Genomic DNA, 26,432 nt, shown 5'->3' with positions numbered 1-26,432 from the left:
AGGAACTTATCTCCCAGTGGAGCTGGGAGCGTCGATGATACGCTAGTCTGGACACACTAACTCGTGCACGGAGATTGCCTTTTGTGACTAGAAGTGACCAGAAAAGCCCAGGATGCCTGAGATTTCACCCAAGGGACCGGGAAGGAAGTCACCCCTCAGAGCAGGTTGGAACGGGCCCTGTAGGGCTGAGTTGTTCTCGGGTACCCCCTACACCTCCCAGTTGTTCACTGAGCTGGTCACATGTGTAAGAGTGCTGGCATGTCTTCGTGATGAAATATCATACAGCCGCCAAAAAGAACGAAGTGGCTGTGTGTAACGGCCCGGAGAGATCTCCAAGACACGCCAGCGTGAAAAACAAGTCAAGAGGAAGGAGATGCACCGGTACAAGTGCCTGGATGCAGTGGGGGTGGATGGGAGAAGCCCGGAAGGAAGCCCCCGACCCCAGGACGGCAGCGGCGAGGCTGGGGGAGGGGAGCGGAACGGGAGGGTGGGGTCAGGGGGCTTCCCATCTTTCAGTCTACTTAGTGACTTTATATGACTCCTTTGCACTGAATAAAGAAACAAAAAAAAGGATTCCGAGTCCCAGGCCCACGTGAGTCCGAGGTGGGGGTGACGAATCAGGACCCCGGGCCTGGCGTCGGGACGCGGGCCCACCCTTCACCTGCCACGAGCAAAGCCCGCGAGCATCAAGCATCGGGCCAGAACTCTGCGGGCCGTTTGTCTTCCACCACAAGCAGCCAGGGTGGTCCCGCCTCCCGGGGCGGGGGGCAGCTCCCGCCCAGCGCCCAGCCCTGTGCTGTCCTCTGTCCCGCACTGGGGATTTCTAGTAATTTCCCTGCGTTCTTGACCTTTCTAGGGTGCATCTTTAGGAGCCATTTTTCCTGTTTTCCTCGACAACTGTTATTTGCTGCCTCTTTACAACACGTTCAGTTAAAAAAACAAAAACAAAAGCAAACCCCAAAACCAAATGTAGTTCTTTATAAGAATAAAAAGGCATTTTTCCCACCCCCAAAATGAACGATTTTTGCCACAGGCTGAGATCCCGGTGCTAACCATTACAGCCGTCCTGTCTGCAGCTTTCTTTTGAGGAGCTGGAGGGGTTCACACTGAAGATCTTAATTATTTATCCTCGCTAAATGAGTCCGGGAAAGGCGGGAGTGGGGAAGCCGAGGCCCAGAGAGGCCAAAGGGCATGCCTAGGGTCACACAGCACACTCCGGTAGCAAAGCTGCACTCCCATGGCTCGGGCTACAGCGTCTCCAGCCGAGAGAATCCGAATCGCTTTTGCAAAGGGGAGGGTGGTTCAGGCTGAACGGGACTGCCCGGCAAGCCAGCGCAGACGGCGGCCCACCCAGGGCTGTCTCCATGCAGGACCCCAGACTTTCCCAGACACTGTCCCTTGTCACCAGACCCTGTAACATTCCCCCATCCCCCTGATCCCCTGCCCTTCCCCTCTACACAGGAGCTCAGGCGTTTTTTGTCTTTTATTGATACATAGTATCTTACACATTTATGGGGTAGGCGTGAGTATTTTTAACATGCGTAGAATGTATAATCTGGGGTGTCCGTCATTTCTGTGTACTTATCATTTCTGTGCGTTGGTAACATTTCAAGTCCTCTCTTCCAGCTACTTTGAAATACATATCATTGCTTAGTGCAGTCGCCCTAGTCCACTTCCGATGTTAGAATTATTTCTTCTAGCTGCAAGTTTGTCCACGCTAACCACTCTCTCTCCATGCCCCCACACTCCTCCCAGCATCCACCATTCTGTCTGTCTCCATGAGATCGAGGGTTTTAATTCTCCCACGTGAGGGAGAACATGCGGTGTTTGTCTTTCTGTCCCTGGGTTTTTTCACTTAACATGATGACCTCCAGTTCCATCCGTGTTGCTGTAAATGACACGATTTCATTCGTTTTTATGGCCGAATAGTATTCCATTGTGTATATAAACCACATTTCCTTTATGCCTTCATCTGCCTCTGGGCTCTGAAGCTGATTCTGTATCTCTGCGTCTGTGAATAGCGCGGTGACAACATGGAGTGCGGGCACCCTTCGATACGCGCACTTTTCCTCTTTTGGATAAATATCCACATGGAGACTGTTGGATCGCATGGTAGTTCTACTTTTAGTTTCTTGGGCAATCTCCGTACTGTTTTCCATTGTGAGCCGAGGCTTTGTAAGAAAATGCAAATCTGTTCCTGCCTTTCTCAGCACCCACCGGTGGCTTCCCATTGCCCTGTAGATGGAAGGTGACATTGGAGAGGCCTGGAGCCCAGTCCCTCCCCTGCCCCCTCCCAGATGCCCCGGGTCGTGGGGACGGCTCTCTGCACTCTGGCGTCAGAGAGCACGCAGCAGCAATCAGTCACCATCGCAGCTCCTGCTTCCTCCATCCTTTGCACAACCCGAGACCCTGGTGCTGACATCCCTGTGTCACAGATGAGGAATCCGAGGCCCTGAGAAGGTCACTGTCTTGCTCAAGACCATGCAGCTAGTCACTGGAGTGAGAAGCCCGTGGCATCCACCCTGCAGCCCGTCCCTGCAGCGCCCAGGGCCAGGTGCCAGCGTGGACAGCCGTGCAGCATGGCTGGGGCCCAGGGGAGACAAGGGTTGATTCTGCAAGGGCACAGGGTGAGGGACGTCAACTCTGTGCCCTTCGATGGGGCTCCGGGACGAGCAGGAGGCGGCCGGGCAGGGAAGTGAAGCCAGGGAGCCCCGGACGGGGACGGCACGAGCAAGGCAGGACTCGCAGCGCTGGCCCGGCCTGCGGGCACTGGAGAATAACAGCGATTCAAAGACACCTCCCATCCGGACGGCCGTCGAGCCCGCGCCTGCGAGCGCAGTGGCTCCTCACGACGCCGGGTGACGACGGCACTCCCAGGTCTCGGAGGAGGAAGCCTCGGCTCAGAGGGAGCAAGCAAGTAGCCCAGGGTTTGCGCGTGGACACGGCGGCGCTAAGGCGACTCCAGGGGGTCAGAATGAGCCGGTCATCTCTGTGCAGGCGCAGCCACCGGCCCCGCCGCAGCGCCGCTCCGTGCCCAGGTGTTGAGCTGTGCTTCTCTGCGGTCTGCCTCCCCTGACCGCTCTGACAGTGTCCCCTCTGCACAGAGGAGTCTGGCCCGTCCTGACCCCGGCTGGGGGTCTCAGGCCCTCACGCCCAGGCCTGCGAGGGCCTGCCGGCCGCCGTCTCCGCTGTCCCTAAAGCCGGGCTTTGGGCGTCCGTCCTGATGGCGGGGCCGCGGCTAAGAGCTCTGGCAAATTACCTGCTGATAACCTGGCAGGAACCTCTCGGAGAAGTTCCTCGCCACCCCGGCGCTCCCGCCAACAGCTAAACCGTGTCAAAACTAAGTCTGATAAAGCGGAAAATGGGGAATAAAATGAAATGAAATCAGCTCCTACTTGGGGTGAGCCTCCCAGAAACTTCACGTCAGTTCAATCCTACCCGTCCTCGCTGCCGCGCGATTGATGCCCCAGACCAGGGGCTGATCTCCGGCGCGGGCACGGGGGACTGGAGGGAAATGGAAATTATCATTTGCAAACATTAGGCTGACACTTTGTGCGTGCGGGGGATGAGGGCTGACAGCTCTGATTTGCCGGCGCGGCTCCTCGCTGCCAGGAGTGCTCTGTGGATTAGAGGGGCCCTTTCATGGCAGCCCATCTTCATCTCGCCTGCTCATTAAAACTTTGCGGAGCTGGAGAACTTGGCGGAAGAGAGGAAGCTGGAGGAACCTTCTGAGGGACTTTAGGTACACATTTGTTGAAAGGTGTTTCAGAAGGGAGACTTGGGTCTGACAAACTGGATTTTAGTACGGCTCTCCGTTCACAGCGGGCTAAAATAATTGGTCATCAGTGACTACTAATTCGGTTTAGTAGCCAGAGGCAATTTTTTTCTTCCTGGAAAATCAATGACAGCACGGAGGTCTGTTCGACGCGATTCCGCTCAAGACGGGTCCTTATGTGGCTCTTGATGCTTCCTCCAGTGGAGACAGCTATTTTGTTAAAATGAAATTAGAATCCATCGGTAATGTGCCAGCAGCCTTCGGCCCCCGGGGGGCAAAGGAGAAGCCGGTGCCCCCACAGCCAGGAGGGGACGGAGGAGTGGACAGGGGCCTCCGGGCTGGGTGTGAGATCTGCACACGCCTTGCACCCTGGATAGGCTGGTTTTGGGGAGGGAGCAGGCTGGTGGGCTCCTCTCTGAGATTCCAGATCAACACCCAACCCACGCACGGGGACACCCAGTGGTGGTGCCATCTAAGGAGACCCACCTTCTCTCCCACCGGGTGGGGTTTCTGAAAACAACCCTGGTGGTCTTGGTCAGCACCGTGTGCTTTGGGGCTGGGGGCGCCATCCTTCTTCCTTAGCGCCTGAGGCTTCCTGAATGGGGTCGTCTGCCCAACTATCAAGTGACTTCAGTGACTATTTACTGAGCACTTCGCTTGGGCCTAAAGTTGCTCCGCTGTTTTTTCTAACAAGCAATTCCAACATTGCCCATGTGGTCCCAAAGCTGCTGCTAAATCCTCTTTTTTTTTTTTTTTTTTTTTGCTTTTTGCATTTTTTAAATTGAAATTTTTATCAAGATCATTGCAGATTTACGTGCAGTTGCAAGAAACAACAGAGCGATCCCCTGTACTCCTTATCCCATTTCCCCAATGGTAAGTAACATCTTGCAAAACTGTAGAACAAAATCACAAACCAGCTCAGATTTCCCTAACTTTGTTAGTACTTATTTCTACATGTGTGTGTTTATTTGTGTGCAGTTTCATCATGTGTAGTTTTGTGTCACCGACCACATAGTGGGGACACAGCACATGCCATCCCCACCAGGGACCCTAGGTGGCCTGGGTAGCAACGCCCACCTCGCTCCCATGCCACACTCACAGCCAGGGACCCTGTCATTTCCTCCTGACAAGAAACCTCCTAGGGAGGAACTGCTATTATATCACCCCCATTTTATTTATAAAGATACTGGAGTCCAACAAGATTAAGTGTCTTGCTCAGGATGGATATCAGGCAACTACTGCACTAATTGGTTGCAAATAGCAGACTCTGGGCCATGTCTGGCCTGCAGACATGCTTAGTTTGACCTGTAGCATTTTAAAACCTTACATAACCAATAAACATTTTTGTAAAGCAGAAGAGTTCACATACAAATCCCAGTGCCTGGCTTTCCTTACTGAGAGGTTGGATTATCTGGTGACATTGGCACACGTTTCCACGTGTCAGCGATTGGCCGGGGCCTCAGTCTCTAGATCAAGCCTGTGGCCCAGTTTGACACGACCCCCACCACGACCCCTCACCTCACACAGAGCCAGTTTCCCTGGTACCTGCCAGGCCTCTGCAGGCTTGAGAATTTGTAATCCTGGCTCTGTGTCTCTTAAACAACAAAAATACCTGGTGTCTCTCTTTTCCCAAGAGCTCAAAGAACCGTTAGCTGCTGAATCACACCATTGTTTTCTGATAAAGGTGGAGGCAGCATCCAGCCCACTGGTAGATGGAGAAATGGCGCCATGGAGACTAAGTGGGGTGTTCAAAGTCCCTCGGCTCAGAAGCGGGGAGAGCTGTGTTGCGTGTGGAGTCAGGGCTCCACAGGTTCTCCACCCCCCCACCCCCGCCTTCCTCTCTGTCTCGCAGGAACTGGGGTGCAGGAGGGGCAGGGAGGGGTGGAGAGCGGGGAGCCTCCCTCCAAGGAGGCAGGGACCAATGAGGCCCAAAGGGAAGAGCTAGGGCCCACGTGCCCGTCAGGCCCAGGAGGCCCAGTGCCTGGGCCCCAGGACACTTTCAGGAACCCACAAAAATGTTTACATTTCTTTTGAAATCAGAAGAAAAAAATAAAAATAACCCAGCCTGGATTGTATTTGTCTTTAGACCAGCACAACCACAAGACAGTATTGTAAGGAGCCCACAAAGGCAAGGGTGCCCGGGGCCCGCAGGAGCCCTGCAGCCCAGGGGAGGCGGGTGCCAGGCTTCACATCCAGCTGCCCCGGAGCTGGAAGACACGGGCCAGCGGGATCAGAAGCCGCATTTTAATACGGTCTCTTCTCCCTTCTAATGTTGAGGCCCAGGATTCTCAGTCCTGCAGTAGGAACCACCCAGAGAGCTTATTCCAAATAGAGATCGTGCTCACCAGGCCTGGGGCGGGGCTGAGGAATCTGCATTTGAACAAGGTGCGTTCCCCCACCAGGTGTTTCTGGCATACCTGCTCCCTGGCACCCTTTGAGGTTGCAGCTCTGAGCCTCTCCTAGGCAGAGGACCCTCAACCCGCCAGCCACCAGCACCGTGGCACTCCCAGCAGGGAGCTGGGCAGGCTCCCGGGGGCTCCTGCACCCCTCCGTCCACCCTCACCCCTCACCCCTCACGCCTTTTCCTTAATTGTCCCCCGTGACCCGAGGGCCTGTCTCGTCTGAGAGCAGGGGTGGAGGAAGGGGTGGTAGTCCAGGCACAGCCTCTCTCCCTGGCAGGACTCCTGGAGCTAATTAGACGAGAGAACTTCTGGGCTTGTGGTTACTTTTTAATTGTTTGTGGATCCAACATAAAAGCTAATGAGCAAAGGGGGAGGCTTGGTTAGCAGCATACTCCTGACTTCTAAATCTGTCTAAGAGGTCATTTGCAATTTGTTAACGCTTTTCACCAGGGTGAACTCAATGAGCAGTTCCCGCACTGGCTCCCAGCACGCAGCCAAGGACGGCAGGGCTCGGCGAAGCCGCCATGCAAAAGGCTGACAGCCAAAGATCCTCTAGACCGCTCACAAGTCCCCCGTGGAGGGGGTCCTGGCACCTGGGGAAAGGTGCGTAGCAGAGGGGACATCCCTGCCGGGGAGCTAGTGCAGGTGGTACAGAGAGCTGTGGACTGGGAGTTAGGGTCACTCAGCGAGGTGCTGCTCCTGTGGGCCTCAGTTTCCCCTTCCCTGCAGTGAATGCAGATGCCGATCGACAGAGAGGGGAGCGTCTCCTCGCTGTTACCTGTGGCGAGGTGGGAAACGGAGGAGATGGGAGTGCGGGTGGGCCCAGAGCCCAAGCCCGGGGACGGGCGCACAGGTGCGCCAGGTGTGCAGTGGTGCCTACCGGGGCGTGTCGTGGGGGGAAATGAGAAACACCCGGACGTCGAGCGTTGGGAAGCTGAGCCGTGATGGGCAGTTCAGACAGTGGGACCGGGTGACACTGCAAAGGCGTTGAGTGTCAAAAGCGGGTTGCCGTGCAGAGTGACGTGCGGGTGTGGAGCCACGCTGAGAAACGCGTATTATTTATGGATATCCCGACTCTGATGCGGCACCCGGCGGGGCCCACTCTCTGCCCCTCCCCACCCAGCTTTGGAAAAAATCAAAAGCGGCCGGGAGCATGTGCGAGGTGACTGGGGAAGCCCCGAGGGGGAGCAGCCGGGCGGCCTCGTTAGTGCTGACCTTGGCACCCAGCGGCTCCTGATGGATGGGGTTGGCCGGGACGGGCCCCGGGGGAGAGGCGGCCCTATCCATTACGGCCCATCAGCGCCTCCCAGCTCTCCCCGCTCGGGTGCCGCGCGCGTCGGGCCGGGAATAAATCTCTGTCCGGGCCACAGGAGAGCTGAAAGGGAAACAAGGCGAAGCATGAAAAATGCCTCTGTCCGGGGTCTGGCGACAAAGCTGCGCGGAGGAGGAAGGGCCGCAGGCGGCAGAGCAGGTGGGAGAGATGTGGGGGAGCAGCCGGGCAGGAAGGGGAGAAGACGGGCGGCCTGGACCCCTGCCCGCTCCCAGCCACGGCTCCCCGCCTGGGCCCCTTGTAACAGAACTGCCTTGAGATCCGGGTCCTCGGGAGCAGCTGGAGGAGGAGGAACCCCCTGGCACCCCGCTGGGGAGTCCCAAGGCCCCAGCAGAGGCAGCCCAGGCAGGGCAGCGATGGCAGCCCACACCGCCCGCCACCTCCCCTAAGGATCTGTTCTGGCCGCTGTGCGCAAGGTCCTAGAGGAAGCTGCCTGGGCGGAACCAGCCCCTTCCACTGATCACCTTCCACCTCTTGCTCAGGGACAGACCCTCTCCGTGCCTCAGTTTCCTCAGGGGTAAATGGAGGTAACGGGGCCACAGTGAGGGTGCCAGTCACCATGCGGAGAGCCAGACACCAACGAGCGCTGGTGGATGGCACCCACCCCCTGGCTCTGTGGCTTTGGGCAAGTGACTCTCCGAGCCTGTTTCCCCATCTATAAAATGGGGTGATCGCGGCTACTGGGGAGAGCTGTATTTGGTGAGGTGATGCATGCGAAGTGCTCAAGGCTGTCCCCGTCGGCCCCTGAGGACAGCTGCTGTGTCTCCTCCGCGTCTTTTCTCTTCCAGCCAGGAAGGCCTTGCTTCTTACCGTGTTCTTTGTACACAGTGCTCTCGCTCCGCCGCTCCGCCCGCCACCTGATGCCCCTCTGGACACTTTCCTGTCTGTGAACCTTCCCTTTCACACACGACGCCCCGAATTTTTTTTCACGTGATGCTACGTGAGCACGGCCTGAGCAGCAGGAAAGGGCAGGGACGTCGACCCCCTTGTTCTGAACTTGCTACCTCTGCTAATGCAGCCGAGGATCACATTCACTCTTGGAGGCCGCGTCACTGCGCCGCTGATTCGTGACATCAGCGGGGGGCGGGAAGCAGCGGAGCCTGTGAGGTGACACAGGGATGCCTGGCTTTGCCATCTCCTCTCTGGCTCTCACGTGGACCCTCTCTTTACTTTCTCTTTTTCAAAAAATTTTTTGCGACAGTGTCACTAGCCAATGTCACTTTACTTCCACTAACTCTGTCTCAAAGTTTTTCTTTTAAAATTTGTGCTCAGACCTCACGGGTGAAAGTCTCAAAGTCTCAAAGGGCCCCAGAGCGTGTTCCTCGCCGGCCCACGAGGTGCCAGGCATTGGACTGGGCCCTGACGGCACGGTGATGGACAAAGCCCGTGTCCTTGCGCGGGGGACCTGAGTGTCCAGCGACGACTGGCATAAAGCAGAGGGTATTAACTACAGTTCCGGCCGCTGCCACCGAGCAGACCACGCAGGGCGGGGAAGGCTTGGCTCTGCCGGGCGGAAGGCACCGCCGGGCTGGCTCCCCGGGCCCGGGGCTCTGCGAGAGCCTCACACGCCCCCCTGTGGCCACCGGGCCTCACTCAGCTGGGCGTCAGGGCACCCACACTCCCTCGTACTTGGTCTTGCCCTGCAGAAACCCTCTCGGATCGGGGGACGGCTGCCCAGGACGGAGCTTATTATTATTTTATAGGAGTTTGGGCGGATGGCTCGGGTTTTGGGCCACAGAAGCAGAATAGCCCAGGGTGATTGATGGGCCCATTGTAAATTTGTAAAATAAATCAGCTTGGCAGAGAGATTCAAAAAAACCCTGTCAGGCAGCAAACATTTTTTTAACAGCCTGTAAAATTTTCTCCATCCTTCACATTCGTCAACGTCGGGCTGGTGATGCATCGGACGGCACCGCCAGCAGCCGCAAACAGAGAGCTGGGCCGGCCGCCGCATTCCCCGCGTCTGTTTCTTATCTGGCCCGGTCGGAACGCTTGCAGACCAAGACTGGGGGGCTACACCAGACTAACTGGGGGACGAGCTAAGGATCCTGCCGAAGTTGCACATTGCTACTGGCTTTATGCATGGATCCCAACGTGCCATTTGTTCACGCGGTCATTCAGCAAACGTTTACCGACGGCCTCCTGGGCAAAGGCACTGTGGCCAGCACCACAGATACCAAGTGAGCAAAAGCAGGCCTGGGTGAAGGTCCCGGCTGCCCCGTCAGGCAGTTTATCTGGGAGTGGGCGCTGCTGCAGGTGAAGGTGGAGGAGGTGACAGCGGAAGGGAAGCTCAGTGGGCTCTTATGATGTGCTCTGATGAAGTTTTAAGGCTTCAAGAAGAGTCCAGACAGGACAGCCTTATACACCATCCTGTCTCAGCCCCCTCTAGTGCAGGAAAAACAGGAGTAGCATCTCTACCTGTGTCGTCTCCACCGCTGTGTTGGTTAGGGTGGCAGCTCAGACCTGCGGTCACTGTCATAGGTGTTTAGGCCAGGCTAATCCTACCCCCTACTGCAGGGCAGCCATGGGCAAATGACTTCACCTCTCAGACCCTCTGTCTCCTCTTCCGTAATACGGGGATATAAGAGTTCCAACCTCGTACTCACTAAGCTGTTTAGAGCTGTTTAGTAGGATGTACATGAGGTGTCCGACCTGTGACAGTAACAATAACACATCGTTGCCGTTATTAGTGCAAGGTGGGGTCCACCCACCTTCCATCCGGCCCATGTCAGACACGATGCGCAGGGCCTGTTTGCTCATTGGCCGAGTGATGGATCCTCCCGCTAGCATTCTTGTCTGGAGTGTGGCGCAAGGCTCCTAAGCACGGTGGTGGCAGAGCCGGGACGCCCAGAATCCACCAGGAGCACCAGCTGCTGCTACCTCCCCTCCCCCCCCCCCCCCCCCCCCGCCGTCCCTGACTCAGCACCATCGACAAGGCTGGACCAATTAGGAGCAGCAACAATTAAGATGTGCTGAGGGCATGTGAACATTTGCAAACACTTATTAAAAGACATCAATAATTAAGCGCTCCTATAATAGTTACATTTCTGGCCTCCAGACATATCTGTTTCTGGACCTTGGGTCGCAGCATGCTTTGAGATCTCTGTTATGCCCTTACACGCTGGTAATGAGCATTTGAAATTCTTCCCTGACTTGAATCCTGAGATTTGACAGAGGAATGGCAGCCAGAGGAGGCCCGGGCTCTTCCCAGCTGCCTGATGCTGGCGATGTGGTCTCCAAAGCCAGCCAGACGGGGCAGATACCCGGGCTCCGCTGCCTCGGGGAGGGTGCTCACGCTTCCCTTCTCGGCCCATGGAGCGTGCAGAGTGACACCTGCCTTGCAGGAAGGCTGCATGGATCAGCAGGCACATGTGCAAAATGCCGGCCGCATTTAAGCCCGAGTCGTGGCAGCTTGTGCCAGTAGCAGCCCCTACCGTCACCGGAGGACACACAGGGGCCGTGGTCAGTGGAGGGCTTGAGGCCGTCGGTCCACACACAGCAGCAGGTCCAGATCCAGGGCAGCCCGGGCCAGGCCCGCAACAAAGATGAGCGGAGCCGGGTCAGGGGTGCTGGGACAACAGAGGAGCCAGGATTCTGTCCCTAAGGGACGCTGCTCGGCAGCCCCGGGCCCTAGAGCCAGGCCAAGTGCACACCCAGCTGCCCAGGCTGTGATTTTGCAAGAGAAGCAGGAAATCTGGGTGTTTATATGAAATCTCCTGACTTTTTAAAAAATGTGGCGACTCCTTCAGCGTTTTCTCTTTTTGTAAAATTGCCGCACGGGCCGATCACCTCCGCAGCCGGGCCTGGCCACGGCCCCGCTGCGACTGCACGTCCACGCGACCCCCGGTCTCCAGGTGACCGTTGAGTCTCTGCTTTGCTTTGAGCCGCAGAGGCTCGTGGATTGAGACGCGCCTTTCCGATGCAGTGACAGTCCGTGACAAATCGGTGTAGACTGGGAACCGCATAGGCTAACCGGAAAGGAAGTAATTGAGTAATCCCAAATTCGGATTTGAACCCCATCTGGTACTGAGAGACCGAATGGGCAGGAGGCTAGGGGTGTGTGGAGGAGATGGGGCGCACCCCTCCCTGCGGTTCTTTGGCCCGTTGCAAAGCTAGAGGGGGAGGGCTGGATGTGGTCCGAATTTTAACCCTCAAGGCAGTAACGAGCCCTCTGTTCCGAGTGAGTGCTCAGGGCTTAGTCTCAGGAGGGACTTTATTTTTTAACTTATCTGTCACTGTGAGTAAACAGCACTGGTTTGTTTCTTTATTTGTTTATGGGACCAAATCGCCCCAACAACTCCTCAGTCGTAATAGGATTTGGTTTTTTAACATGCTTTTAAAGTAAAGAAATAAATACGACGGAGGCTTGTAAAAGGTGATCAGTAGCGAATGGGCCGTGGCCCCATAACTTTAAAGTAATAGCCCCATTAGGGAGGGGTGATGGTGTTTTAACCGTCCCTGCTTATTTATGCCGGAAGGTGGGAGGGTTTCTCCAGGCAGGTTGGGCTTCTCCGTAAAAGCTTTTCCAGCAGCCATTTAACCTCCATTTACGAAGAAATAAAGCGAAATTGATGCTGATTTGGGCCTGCTTTGGGGGCTATTTCTGTTCCATAAAAGCCCTTTTGCCTGCAATTTGCCGAGCTGCCCTGTCACATCGGAAAGGGCTGCTGCTGATAAAGACAAAGCTTTATGGCCGCGATATTTGCTGCTAACAGCAACCTAATGCAGCATTTTCATTTTTGTGCAATTAATGTTAATGTCTGCTACGAAAATTGTCATTAAATACCATTTTAAAATCCATTCAATTTGCATATGCAAAGCCCATTTACCATCACAGAAGATAGAGCCGGCACTTCATCACGTCCTTCCCCTGAATTGTGGCCACTTGGTTTTAGAGCAATTTAAGATTCTGTATTGAAAGCTGGATGGTAATGGATGTCTTCTCCGAGCCCAGCTGACTCAACCGATAAATGGAAAACCTTAGCCCGGGGACCAGGGTCTGTGGGTGTCCACACAGCACCTCAGACCCAAGGGGGCAGGACACAGAGCACAGAGCACTGGATAGGGAGTCTGCCAGCCTGACTCTAGACCTGGCGTGGTTAGCACCTTGCTGTGTGACCTTGGGAAGCTCTCTTCACCTCTCTGAACTTCTTGCTATTTTCTTCTATTTTATTTTATTTTATTTTATTTTATTTTTTTTTTTTTTGAGACAGAGTCTCACTTTGTTGCCTAGGCTAGAGTGAGTGCCGTGGCGTCAGCCTAGCTCACAGCAACCTCAGACTCCTGGGCTCAAGCGATCCTTCTGTCTCAGCCTCCCAAGTAGCTGGGACTACAGGCATGCGCCACCATGCCCGGCTAATTTTTTCTATATATATTAGTTGGCCAATTAGTTTCTTTCTATTTATAGTAGAGACGGGGTCTCGCTCTTGCTCAGGCTGGTTTTGAACTCCCGACCTCGAGCAATCCGCCCGCCTCGGCCTCCCAGAGAGCTAGGATTACAGGCGTGAGCCACCGCGCCCGGCCTTCTTCTATTTTAAATAGGGACTTCAAACCAGGTGATTGCTGATGTCCTAAATGTTCCATTATTTTCTGTTTTTAAATATAAGCATACTAGGTTGGGAATCCAGGCCAAGCCCCACCATGATAAAGTTGTATGAATTTAGGGAGGTCAATTAACCTCTCCCTGCCTCAACTGGGTAGTAATCCTGCCCTCCCGCCCAGGGTTTGAATGACGATGAAAATAAATTGGTGTGAAGGTTTGCAGACAAGCCGGGAGACAGAGCACGTCCTGAGGATCACAGAATGCTGTGATTAGTGCGTGTCACTGGTGGGACCCCTTTCACAGACGAGGAAGTGGGAGGCCCCGGGTGATGTGACGTGGAGAGTTGGGGACAAAACTGGGACCAGCACGCAGGCCGACTCCTGGCCCAGGGCTCCTCCCCGACACCACACTGCCTTTGAGACACTTGGTCACCTGCATGGACTAATCCAGTGACCCGGTGCGCGGCACGGAGTTCCTGTTCCTCTCTGCCCCAGAGAGTCTGCGGGAGCAAGGCGGGCGAGGGGCACGCGTGCTGCGGAGCTGCACACAAAGAGCCCGATGAGCTGGTGAAAATCATGGAGACAGCCTGGAGGGATGGTTTCAAAGGTGGGGAAATTACGGTGTGCCGGGGATTCGTCGATCCAGCCGGAGGTGGCTTTCCAATGTGTCTCCAGTGTCACCTCCCAGGTTTTAAGGCGAATAGAAATGCATTTCTGGCGAAAGATGTGCCTAGTATTTGGGGGCATGGGAGCTGGGAAAGCTTACCAAAGAGGGGGTGCTGAGCTGAACTTCACAGCATGAGTAGGCGAGGCCCACGAGTGCGAGGCCGTGCAAAAGTATGGCCACACATGCTGCGGGGAATAGCCTGGTGGGTCCCCAAAAGTTAAACATAGGATTACCATGCGATCCAGCACTTCCACTTCTGTTTATAGACCCAAAAGAACTGCAAGCAGAGACTCAGACAGACATTTGTACACCCATGCTCATGGCAGCATTTTTCACCATAGCCAGAAGGTGGAAACCGCACAATGTCCATCAGCGGATGAGTGGGTAAAGAGAATGTGGTTTATCCGTGCAGGGGAATATTACTGGGCCTTAAAAAGGAATAGAATTCTGATACATGCCACAACATGGATGAACCCTGAGGACGTTATGGTAAGTGAAATAAGTCAGACACAAAAGGACAAATATTGCATGATTTCACTTACATGAGCTACCTAGAATAGTCGATTTCATAGAAACAGAAAGCGGAATGATGTTTACCAAGACCTGCGGGGGAGGGGAAGGAGGAGTTAGTGTTTAATGGGGACACAGGTTCAGTTCTGGAAGATGAAAAAGTTCTGTGGATGGATGGGGGTGATGGTTGCACAATAATGTGAATGTAATCATTCCCACTGAACTATACATTTAAAAGTGATAAAACGGCAAATAGGTGGAGTTTACATAATAAAAAAATTAGAAAAAATAAAGAAGGAACCACCTAAAACTGAAAAAGTATGGCGGCATAGTCAAAGGAAGGCTCCTGGCCCAGAAACAGCAGGAGGGAGGTTGGGAAGACAGGCTGGGGATGGAATGTCAGTGGCCTTGACTGAGGGCCGAGGGGGACACTGCCACACAGGTGGGCCGAGACGTTGGCCTTGTCAGTCACAGGTGGCCGGACGTGGAGGCCCAGGCAGCTCACTGGTGTCTGAGAGCAGCCGCTTCTATTTGTCTGCTCGGTGCAATGACAAATCTCAGTGACCGCTGCAGCAATGATAAGCCTGTGCCCTGATGCAGAAAGGGTCACAGAGCCCTGTGCAGGGGACATTTGCTGTTTCTGCCTGCCAGGCATCTGTCCCCTGCAGGAAACAGCCCTGGCCATACATCTTTTCCACCAGTGGCCCGTGCAAATCCTGGGGACCCAATTCACCACCCCCACTCCAGGAAGGGGCATGTGACTGGGCCTGGCCAATCAGAGGGCTTCAGATTCTCCTGGCCTCGGCAATTGGCTCAGAAGCAGACATGTGACTCAGTCTGGCCAATCAGTGTCCTTCACAAGCCCTAGTCACAGGGGTGGGCGTATGACCCAAGCTGGACGGAAGACCTGGCTCTCAAGGCTTTTGTGGTCCCTACCCCTCAGCACTGGGCCCACTAAGAGAACAGGAGGTGAGAATGGAACCACTACCATCCATCTTGTCAGGTGAGGAGGAAGCTTGTCAGAGAATGGAGCCCAAACCAGGAAGCAGAGCCGGGACAGATGACGCTGCCTGACTGCCTGGGGCCAGCTGTGCCTGGAGCTCCACCCTTGGGCTCTTCCATGCTGGGAGCCAACAAATTCTCCTTAAAGAAAATCAGTGCAGTTTGAGTTGAGTATTGATTACATGCAACTGCATTCTCCCTTTGTGGAATGTCAGCCGTGCCAGGGTTGGGACATGGGTCACACGTCCGACCCTGAACCCACCACTGTGACCGGCGTTTATGAAATACACTGATGGGCCAGGCCTGGGCCACATGGGGAATCTGGACCCTCTGGCGGGCCAGGCCTGATCATGTTCCCCTCCCTGGAGTCGGGGGCGAATTCGGTCCCAGGGTCCGCACGGGCTGATGGTGGAAAAGATGTACCATCAGGGGTCTGTTTGCAGAAAGAGGGGATCCAGTGCCCGGTGGGCAAAAGCAGCCATGAGGATAAAGTCCCTGCCTGTGGAGCTGTTACAGGTGTCTGTGTAGGGAACAGCACAGTCTAATCTGTGCATCAGAGAGAGAGAGCTCCGTGGCAATGTGCCAGGCGCCTCGGGAAGGGCCAGTGCTGGAAGCAGGGAAAGCAGTCAGCAGGCTCCTGCAGAGGTGCGGGAGAAGACGGGCATTGACTGGAGGGGGCGCGGGGCACCGAAAGTCCTTTCCTATGGGCAGTGTCCCCATCTCTCTGCCTTTCTGTACAGCACGTGGGTCCTCACTGGCATTCAGGAGCTGACCTAAGCCCCAGGCTGGTTGTGTCCTTGCAGCAAAGGTCGCAGCGTTGCTAGTGCTGAGGGTGGGGGCCCCCGGGATGTGTGCACAGACTCATCTCACCTGCGGCGCTGGCGGGGCCCCAGAGCGGTAGCGTCTCAGGGGCAAGGCAGGCGCTTTTCTGGGGCGCCGGGTGTGTGTCTTTACCTGAGTGGTAATGACATGGGCGTTTCCAGCTGTGAAATTTCATCAAGCTGAACGCTTCCCGATTTGTGCTTTTTACTGTGTACAAGTCCAACCTCAACATAAAATTTAAAAAGATTTCATAGCTCTTGGTCTGCAGTTCACATTATATCATTTTAACAATAGTAGTAGCTAATATTTATTGAGTGCTTGACATGTCCCAGGCCTTATGCGGAGGTTTTCATATGCGTTCTGTCACTGAAACCACTCAGCAATGCTAGGGAGCAGATGCTATTATTGTCCCCATTCTACAGATGCAGAAACTGAGGCAAGGATCCCACGGCTAGTCACAGACAGAGTCCAGGTTGGAGCCCAGGCTCCAGAACCTCTCCCGTGGCCTCACAAGGATGGTGCCACGTTGGGGTAACCTGGCAGGCTCTCCCCCTTCCTCGCCCAGATTATTAAACCCTCTGGGAGTAGAAACAGCTCTCAATAAATGTTTGTGGACTGAGGGAAGGTGGGTGGCCCGCGCACAGCCCTACAGTGTATCCTGCTGCCGGGCAAGGAGCCAGCTCGCTGGATTCAGGGCGTGGCCACAGAAGTCACACAAGAGAGGGTCTTGGGAGGGCGAGGACAGGGAGCCTCGGAGGATGGTCCTCTTCCCTGTCACCCTCTGACATTGCTCCCTGATTCTACCAGCACCCACACCCACCTCGAGCCACCTTACCGTGCCGGGACCCCAAATGTCATGTTTGGAGGGAGAGAGGGTGGTTCCTTCTTCACGCGCCGGTCATCCTGGTCGCTGATGCGGATGTCGTTGAACTGACAGTAGAGGAAGTTCTCCCGGGCAGTCACCAGGCCAGCCTTCACGGCCCCGCGGTTCATAGCGATGAAATTCCGGGTCAGCTCGTGGGGGCAGGTGGGCTGCTGCTTAAGCACGTTCCAGTGTCCGATGGCTGCGGGCAGGGAGCGACAGGACAGAGAGGCGGGCGGCTGTCGGTCTGGGAGTACGGCTCCCAGTGGCATCCGACCGAGAAGAAGCAGGGGGACGTGGCCCTTTACCTTCCCATCAACCTGAGACCACGGGGGACAGCCCTGCCTGGCTCCCAGAAAGCACGGCCCAGAAAGGGAGGGGTCAGGCCCCCAGGGCTTGCAGAGGGAACCTGAACTCTTCTGGAGCTGGCCATCCTGGCCTCCACCCGCTTCGGGCCATTGCAGTGGCTCCTGAGCCTGTCCTGGGCTCGTAGTCCGACACGGAAGACCTGCCCCAAGTGGTCCTCCCCGTCTCGGCCATGCCCTGGGCTTTGCCACGCGGCTGCCCAGACTGTGGCCTCCTGGGTCTTTCTCTGGCACCTGGCCAGCTGCCAAGCCCCGGCCTGGGTCAGGAGCTCCGTGAGGAGCGGCCAGCCTCCCGCCCACCCCTTACCCCTGTGCTCCACGGCACGCCCGCTCACCTTCGGGGACCCCTCCGTCCAGCCCCCGGACGTAGAGTCCGTAGTTGAAGTCGACGCCAGGCAGACTGCAGCTCCTTTCCCGGGGCTTGCCCAGTTCCGCCTGTCGGGGAGACAGGGGAGAGCAGAGTGAGGGGTGGCGTCCCAGGCCCATGTACTGTGACATGGTCCAGCGGCCGGGCAGCACCAACGCCTGCTTTGCCTTTAGGACAGCAAGCGTGTGGACGGCAGAGCCCTCCCGGAGAGGCGTGCGGCTGCAGCCGGGGAGGGGACACAGCAGAAGCTGACTGGTGTGGTCACGCTCAGGGGCGAGTGGGGACAGCAGACACGGAGGCCTCGGTGGCCACATTTGTGCATGGGCGGGGAAGGGGGAGGCGCAGTCCCTGAGCTGAGCAGCTGAGTCTGGGGTGCAGCCTGCACCTGCCGCGCTCAAGCTGGAAATGACCGGCCCAGTCCAGGACCCAGCTGGAGGCCACCGTCGAGGGCGGGGGACATCTTTCCTACCTGACACTTCATTCCGACCAGGGACGGATCAAGCCATTCTCACGGAGAAGCTGCGTCCTCAAATCCTCACCTTAGGGCAGGGACATAGTTACCCCCCAGCACCTGGACGGCTGTCCTCACTCTCTGGGTCTCTAGTGAACTCCTTGGACCCCCCCCCCCAAGCTGTTTGTACAAACAAGATTGCTCCATTATCAACCACATCAGTGCCCCCATTTTGTAGATATGGTAACTGAGGCCTAGAGAGCAGCGCTGCCATTCATGCGGGGGTGGGCAGGGGTGTCCGAGCCGGGGCTGGGGTCTCTCTAGAGCAGCAGCGCCCGGGGGCAGAGGCCCTGTCCTTTGTGGAGCTTAGGACACCATGGTCGCCTTCCTCATTCCCGAGCGCTCGCCACGTTCTCCCATTCAGTCTGCGCAGCCGCCCGGCGAGGCGGCCCCTCCACCCTCCCAGCAGTTCCCAGGCGCCTGCGGTGCAGAGGGTCACACAGCTCGCACCGGGCCTGCAGCAGGAACCCAGGCTGGCCGCTGCCAGCTCACGCTCGGGTCTGCGGGCTCAGTGGCCGCCAACGAGCCCCAGGTGCCCTGGGCCCCCCCCCCCCGTGCCCGCAGGCCCGTGCACAGTGCTGAGAGGGGTGCGGCCGCTCTGCCTCTGCCTGCGGGCGCAGGCCAAGGGCTCGAGGCCACAGGGGGTTCTGTGTCTCAGGCTCTCCCCACGCTCGAGTCTCACATTATCTCCGCAGCAGAGGGCGAGAGTTACTGGTGTTCAGAGGAGGGACAGCCACGGCCAGCCCCAGGGCTCCAGGGAGCTTCCGGCAGAGACGGGGCTTGAAAAATAAGGCCCAGCAGGGCAGAGGCAGGCCCAGAGGAAAGGCCTGGATGAGGCTGGGTGCCTGCGGTCCTCAGGCCGGGGGGCGTGGGCTGGTCTGCCTCAGCAGCGGGGACACTTGGGGCAAAGCAGCAGGGCTGGGCGGGAACGGGAGGGGCAGGGCCTGGACTTCCAGCCCAAAGGAGGGGTTTACTGCAAAGGCAGTGACCAGCTGTTGCTGGGGGTCCCCGACCACCTGCCTACCTCTACCAGTAACTCACCCTCTGCTGCGTTCACTTAAGTCACATTCTAAGTCACCTTCTAAGTCACCTTCTCGATTTCCACGAATACACGTGCAGGCCCACCCTCCCTGGGTTATAAATGCTGAGACAGCCAGACCCCTGGCTTCCAGTGCCTCCTATTTCCCGTTGGCACATAGCAGGTGCACAACAAATGCCTGATATTGAAAACCTCTTCCTCTGGGAATCCTCCCCAGATTGGCATCAGTCCAGAAAGGCCTCCGTGTCAGGGCCCCGAGCCCCCATCACGGCACTTTCAAAGTGACACACTTGTGCCTGCTGTATCATGGACGGACCTCGACAACATGATACTGAGACGCCAGACGCTGCGTGGCTCCCTTCCCGTGAAACGTCCAGAATAGGCAAATCCATAGACAGAAAGTAGGTCCGTGGTTGCGAGGGCTGGGGGCGGGTGGAGGGCAGACATGGAGGGATTGTGGGGGTGCTGGCCAGGCAAGGGTGATGAAAATGTTCTAAAATTGCTTGTGGTGATGCTTGTACAATTCTGTGAATATAGTAAAAGCCATTGAGTTGCACACTTTAAATGGGCGAATTGCATGGTATGTGAATTACATCTCAAATAAAGCTGTTGGAAAATTACAAAGTGGTGTAATTGAGTCATTAGTTGCACGACGATCAGTTTAATGTCTGTCTTCCCCCAGGAGACTGTGTACGCCATCGAGGCATTTATCCAGCCTTTACTTTTTAAGGTTAGTTTTTCAAAAACAGACGTTATATTTTACAACAGTTTTAGGTTCGCAGCAAAACTGAGCAGAAAGTATGGAGGTCTCCTATACACCCAGTCGGTCTTCGTTCTCATCCCTCCTTCCTCGGGGTCCAGCATAGAAGAGATGCTAGCAAATAGGGGTGGAATGAATGTAAGAATGAGTGAAATGCCTATGTCTTGGCATTTCAGCTTGGGCTGCCATAACAGATTATCATAGACTGGAAGGCTATCGATATTTATTTCCCGCAGTTCTGGAGGCTGGGAAGTCCCAGATGTAGGCACCAACAGATCTGGTGTCTGGGGAGGGCTCACTTCCTAGTTTGCAGACAGCCGCCTTCTCATTGTGCGCTTGCTTGGCGGACAACAGAGCGTGAGTGAGCTAGCTCTCTTCCTCCTCTTACAAGAGCACACATTCCATCCTGAGGGCTCCACCTTCCTGACCTAATCACCTCCCCAAAGTCCCACTCCTAGTGTCATCCTCTTGGGGGTTAGGGTTTTAACACATGAATTTCAGGGGAACACAAACATGCAGTCCATATGGCCTACTTTGAGACTATTGGTTCTTTTCTACACAGTAACTGATCGTTTTTCTCCCTCTTCTTCCACATCTCAAGTCCCAGACCCCCCTCCCTCAAGAGCAATGGGGTTCTGAGTTCCAGGCGGGCACCTCTGTTGGGTGGTTTGTTTCGAATTCCTCCCACACCACTCACTCTGAGCTGCAGGCAAAGCTCTAGCCTCTCTTTTGTTTAGGAAAATGATCCAGCCTCTCCAGTGATTGCCGGAGAAGTTAATTAAAATGTGACTTCTCTGGGAGAAGCCCCGCCTCCCTCAGGGCAGGTGCATGTGGGCAGAGTTCCAGCTGGCTGGGGGACGACAGACAGACTCAGCAGCTGGCTGCCACCCTTAGGCAGGGGGTGAGGGGACAGGCGGGTGCCTCAATCTCTGTGCTTTTAGCATGGTTGCCTGGGAGTCAACAACTGCTGAAACACGTGGAAGCCTTAGGCTGCAAACTGTCATCCCAATGGGAGCTTTTCTCATACTTTCATTCCACAGGTATTTATTTTGTGCCTACTCTGCTGGGAGTTCTAAGGTGAACAAATCAGACACACAGTCCCTGCTCATATGAAATTTACTCTCTTGCAAAAAGGATAGTTAAGTAATAACAGTCAAGCATACAAGGAGGTTTGAAGCAGGAAGGATAGAGTGCTCCTAGCTCTAAAAATCTTTGAGTCCACGGACAGAAGATATTTGCAATACATATATCTGACACTGGACTCATCCACCATATATAAAGAGCTGCTACAAATCAATAAGAAAATAGCAGACAATCTTACAGAAAAAAATGAGCAAGAGACTTGAACAGGCACTTTATTAAGGGGATGTCCAAGTGGCCAAGAGCCATATGTCAAGGTGTTCAACCTCTGGGAAATGCAAAGTAAAAGCTCCATGTTTTTGGTGAGGCTGTGGAGCGACTGGAACACTCATGTACTTCTGGGAGTGAAAACTGGTATAACCACTGTGGAAAACTGGCAGTGTCTATTAGAGCTGAACACATGCCTACTTTATAACCCAACAATTCCTTCCTGGACACCCAACAGAAATGAATGCGTATGCCCACCCAAAAGCATGTCAAAGGATGGGCCTAGCAGCTCCATTCATGGTAGCCAAATACCAGAAACAATGCTAATGACTGTCAGGTGGATGATAAAGTTGTGACATATTCACATCACAGAGTATTCTGCAGCAGTGGTCCTCAATCAGGGGTGATATTGTCCCCTAGAGGTCATTTTGGCCATGTCTGGATACATTTTTGGCTACAACTTGGGAGGCGGGTACTACCCTCCCTCTAGTGAGTAGAGACCAAGAATGCTGCTGAACATCCTCCAATGCCCCACCACACACTCGGCAGAGAGCCCTCTGTCCCCAAATGCCAACGGTGCCTACAGAGATGGAGCAGCCCTGAGAACGAAAGAACAATACTACGGGCAGCACGCACGTGGTCCTCCCACGAAGTGTGGAGGGAAAGGCCAGACGCATGAACTACGTGCACGCGAGGGCAAACACGAGCACGACTAGTCTCCTTTCACGAGTCAGGAGCACAGGACCCTGGGCAGGGCAGTGACTGAAGGCAGCACAAAGGGGCTTCGGGGGGCGCTGGTCATGATGGCGCCTGACCGGATGCGGGTGCCCTATGCACTGCACGTCCTGCCTGCTGCCCTCCTTCGGGCTGCATCCGTGTGGGACTGGCGGCCTGGCACTCTCTGTGTCCACACGGGAGACCCGGCTTCATCCGGAGCCACGTCAGCACATGCACCGGATGAACCACAGCAACAACAATGAAAATGAGTTTTGTACCTCCCAAGGTGTTCTCTGGACTGCGTGTCTGAGCCTGGGTGGTCCCATCCTGAAATCCCTGAGAATGTGGTGCTGGATCTCTCTCCTCCCTGGATTTTTCCAGACTGCGGTGTTGCCTGGGGGAATGAAGTAGAACTTCCCAAGAAATCGGCCGAGAGGCTGAACCGCTCAGAGAAGCACCTCCATAGCCTTCCACCCTGGCGACCAGGCTTCCTTCCTTCGGGGGCAGGGTACCCCCAAGTGCAACCTCAGAGAAGGCTGCCGGTAGGAAATGCGAGGGGTCCCTGCGCCTGTCTCAGCCGCAGCGTGAGACCACCTACCGGGCTTTGTGTGGAGTACTGTCCACATCAGCACAGCAAAGCTGCGGAGTCCTGCGTAATCTTCCGTCTGTTCCACCTGCCCCCAAATACCTTCGGGCCTGCGATTCCGCTGCTTGCAACTCCGTCCTTTAGGTTCGGGTGTGGCGAGTCTCAGGAGGAGCAGCACATGCACCCGTGCCCAGCTCGTCTGCCCGACGAAACAGGCTAACCGACAGCCCACCCGCCACGCACCTCTTGGCCAGCACCGCTGACCACAGCGCCTGTAATCATGGCCTCCGTGTGCCCGGCTCCCTTGTGACTGCCAATGCCCCAAACAATCCCGCAAAGTGGTGTCACTGCCGTCCCAGGTGGGGAAAGAGGCCTGGAGAGCTTGAGCACCTTGTTCACTCAAAGCTGCACGCAGGTAATGAGTGCTCAGGCGGGATTTGAACCCACACCTGACTCCACGCGGTCTTTGCTGCCTCTTAATTAACTGGTTTAGCACTTAGCATAGACGGCCTATTGGTTGTCTCTCACGGGCGCAGGTCTTGTCTATACAGGTGAGGTTTTGCTCATACAGAACTTCTTCTCATTCTCGCTGCACACCCAGTGGTACCCAGGGAACCTCAGGTGGAGCCCACTACCTGCAGTCCGGTCCCTAAGCTTTTTGGCACCAGGGACCAGTTGCATGGAAGACAGTTTTTCCAAGGACGGGGAGTTGGGGGAGGGGGAGGCAGAGCGCAGGCGGTGATGCGAGTGACGGGGAGCCGCTGCAAATGCAGAGGCAGCTTTGCTTGCCACCCGCCACTCACCTGCTGCTGTGCGCCCCCCACCCTCCAAGTTTCATGGAAGACAGTTTTCCATGGATGGGGGCGGTGGGTGGCGGTGGAGCTCCGTGGCCTGGTCCCCAACAGGCTGCGGACTGGTACCAGTCTGGGGCCTGGGGCCTGGGCCTGCAGCACCATTTGATGTGCACAGCGGGGTTCCGGGAGAACTGCTGCCTCCGGAAACGCCACACTGAGTCCTCACTCACGCTGGCGATGGGTTCCTGGAAACGTCACCCTGAGTCCTCACTCACGCTGGCGATGGGTTCCTGGAAACGCCACACTGAGTCCTCACTCACGCTGGCGATGGGTTCCTGGAAACGCCACACTGAGTCCTCACTCACGCTGGCGATGGGTTCCTGGAAACGCCACACTGAGTCCTCACTCACGCTGGCGATGGGTTCCTGGAAATGCCACACTGAGTCCTCACTCACGCTGGCGATGGGTTCCTGGAAACTGCAACTTGAAGCAAAGTGACGTGTGAGGACCCCGTCTCACCACAGGCTAACTGATACAGAGAAGTGTCAAGTTCCCATGCATAGCTCTGACCACGGAAACGTCACCAAACTCCTGAATAAAGACCGAAACGTGGGGGATGGGCGTGCTGGCGGCTTTGACTCAGGCGGTGCAAAGGCCATGTATGTGGCCAAGGCATTTGGGCCCCCTTCATATTTGGATATTTCTTTTTTTAAAAAGACCAAAACACTCCCAGCATTAAACGCTGAGATAAAATATGTAAGTAAGCGGAGTAAAGGCAAGTGAGGTGAGTCCTAACTTCTCATTCCCGTCCAGGGTCTCGGGCGGCCACAGCCTCCTGGCAGCTCCGGGTGGACAGGCGCGGCCGCCGCAGGGCGCACGGACAGCCCTCGCTCGCTCGCGCTGGGGCGGCGGGCGTCTCTGGGACGGGGGAGGACGCGCAGCGCCTGGAGGAGACCGCCGGCTGGCGGGAACGCACACTCCGCACAGGCGCGGCCCCAGCCGGGAGCCCGCTTTTCCTTCTCATCCACGTTGTGACGCAACAGCGTTGAACAAAACGACGTTATGGGAGGACCTGCCGCGTAGGGCTGAAGCGCCGTGGACACAGGACAGGACAGCTGGGGCTGACCGGGCTGGGGAAGGGGGCTCAGGAGCGGGGGACACAGGTCTCGAATTGGCTTTCTGGCGAGCGCCGACCCGAAGGAGATTCCGGGGCAGCCTGCGAGGGCGGCAGCCGCCGGTGCGCGGGGGGCATCGAGCCGTGGGGGCGAGGGCTCGGCACTGACCCTCGGCCTCCTTCCCCAGCCTGTCCAGGGGGCCTGCTAGAAACGCTGCCTGGCAGAGGGGGCGCAGGGCTCCGGGCAGCTCAGCGGCTGCAGGAAGCTGGCTGAGGACCGGCAGGTGCTCACAGGTGCTCCTGACCCTCGCAGCTGTGACAGAGGTCTGAGATCAACCGCCAGTGAAACGCAAGGGAGCGTGAGGCTGGCGGTCACCTGCTTTTCCCCGCTGCCATGGTGTGAATGTCTCTGTCCCCTCCAGAGGTCGTGTCGGGACTTGGTCCCAGTGCAACAGCGTTGGGCGTGGCCCCTGGGAGGGCTCTAGGCATGAGGGCTCTGCCCTTGCAGGAGGGCTCGGTGGAGGGAGCTCACGCCTTTCTGCCCCTTCCGTCCCTTCTGCCACATGGCCTGTGTCCCCTCTTGAGGACACGGCAACAAGGAGCCATCACGGCAACATGGAGACTAGGCTCTCACCAGACACTGAACCTGCTGGCACCTTGACCTTGGGCAGCCTCTACAACTGTGAGAAATAAATGCCTGCTCTTTATAAATTACCCAGCCTCTGGTGTTTTGTTATAGCAGCACAAACAGACTAAGACATGGGGCAACCTCACTCTGATGTCTGTGAGACTGGGGAGACTCGGCTTTGATCAGTTTCCCCGGTCCCCAGGCAGCCTGCCCCCAGCCCAGGACAGGAGGAGAGATGGCCACCAGCAGAGGCAAAAGGGGTCACCCAGGTCGAAGGCTGGAATGTGCAAAGGTCCTGGAACAGATCTCACAGACTGGCTGTTGGGTTCCGTGGAGGCCGAGAGCACCCTCCCTGCACAAATAGGAGACCCTCCCACTTTACAGATGGGAAAACGGAAGCTTAAAGAGGTTTGCACTTGTCCAGAGCCCCCCAGAGGAGCCAGGGAAGAGCCAGGGTTGTACTCACCCTCTTGGACATCACACCTCTGTGCTTAACCCGCGGCAGCCCCTCAACTCTCACAGCAACCATGGAAGGGAGGCCTTGTGATCTCCACTGGACAGATGGGGAAATAGAGGCTCAGAAGGGGAGGGGACCCTTGTATCCTTTCAGACCTCAAAATCCTCGCATTTCTCATTTCTTATGGCTGAATTCTTCAGACACCTCGTGCAAAATCCGCAAGGCCTTTCAGGAGGCACACCTTAGCTTTGCACAACGGGGAATTGTGAAATACTGGAAGCTATTTAAACAGGGCCCGTTAGCTGGAATCCCTTGTCAACAAGGTGTTAGAATCAAGAGGCAAACGTGGGAGAAAAATCCCAGCTCCGAGTCCGGCCACCCCGCCCTCCTCAGCCGCCTCCAGACTGTGCCTTTTTCCGAGTTCCCTCCGTCACAAAGTGGCTTGGCTGGAATACAGCTCTGGGTGACAGCTGTCCCCATCAGCAGACAGCTTCATTAAACCTCATTAAGATGTCATCCCTCTCTGCCTTATTTCCCATCTCTGAGCTCTAATTAAAACCATCTCTCTCCCCGTCCCGGGGGTGCTGGGATTCTCCAGCTACTCCTGCAATATCAGCTCCCTCCACTCCCCGGCGCGGAGGACCAGGCCCTGGAAACCCACGCCGGGAAGTGGCCGGGCAGTGGCCGGGCAGGCGGCCCCAGGCCTGAAGCCCCCTGGGCCGGTCGCCAGTGCGAAGTGCGGGGGCTCGCCAGGGGCAGGTGCAGGTGGAGTTCCCCGCAGGCTGCTGCCTTGATCTGAAGTTACCTGGGACCCTCGAGCGAAGGTCCCCAGCCCT

At 56.2% G+C, this 26,432-nt stretch overlaps 1 protein-coding gene across 1 annotated transcript in view; it reads right to left on the bottom strand.

Moving 5' to 3' along the window:
• Positions 1–26,432, bottom strand: part of CFAP77 (cilia and flagella associated protein 77) — a 124,308-nt gene that overhangs the window by 35,333 nt on the left and 62,543 nt on the right. Inside the window, exons 2-3 of the mRNA XM_012744130.3 lie at positions 17,612–17,711; positions 16,885–17,113 (exon numbers count right to left, since the gene is read on the bottom strand). Of these exons, the coding sequence (XP_012599584.1) occupies positions 16,885–17,113; positions 17,612–17,711 (329 nt within the window). The remainder of the gene's footprint in view (positions 1–16,884; positions 17,114–17,611; positions 17,712–26,432) is intronic.

Source organism: Microcebus murinus, chromosome 12, assembly GCF_040939455.1.
Source record: "Microcebus murinus isolate Inina chromosome 12, M.murinus_Inina_mat1.0, whole genome shotgun sequence".
Taxonomy (NCBI): Eukaryota; Metazoa; Chordata; class Mammalia; order Primates; family Cheirogaleidae; genus Microcebus; species Microcebus murinus.
Note: the sequence above shows the minus strand (reverse complement) of the source record. Positions and strands in the feature narration are given on the sequence as shown.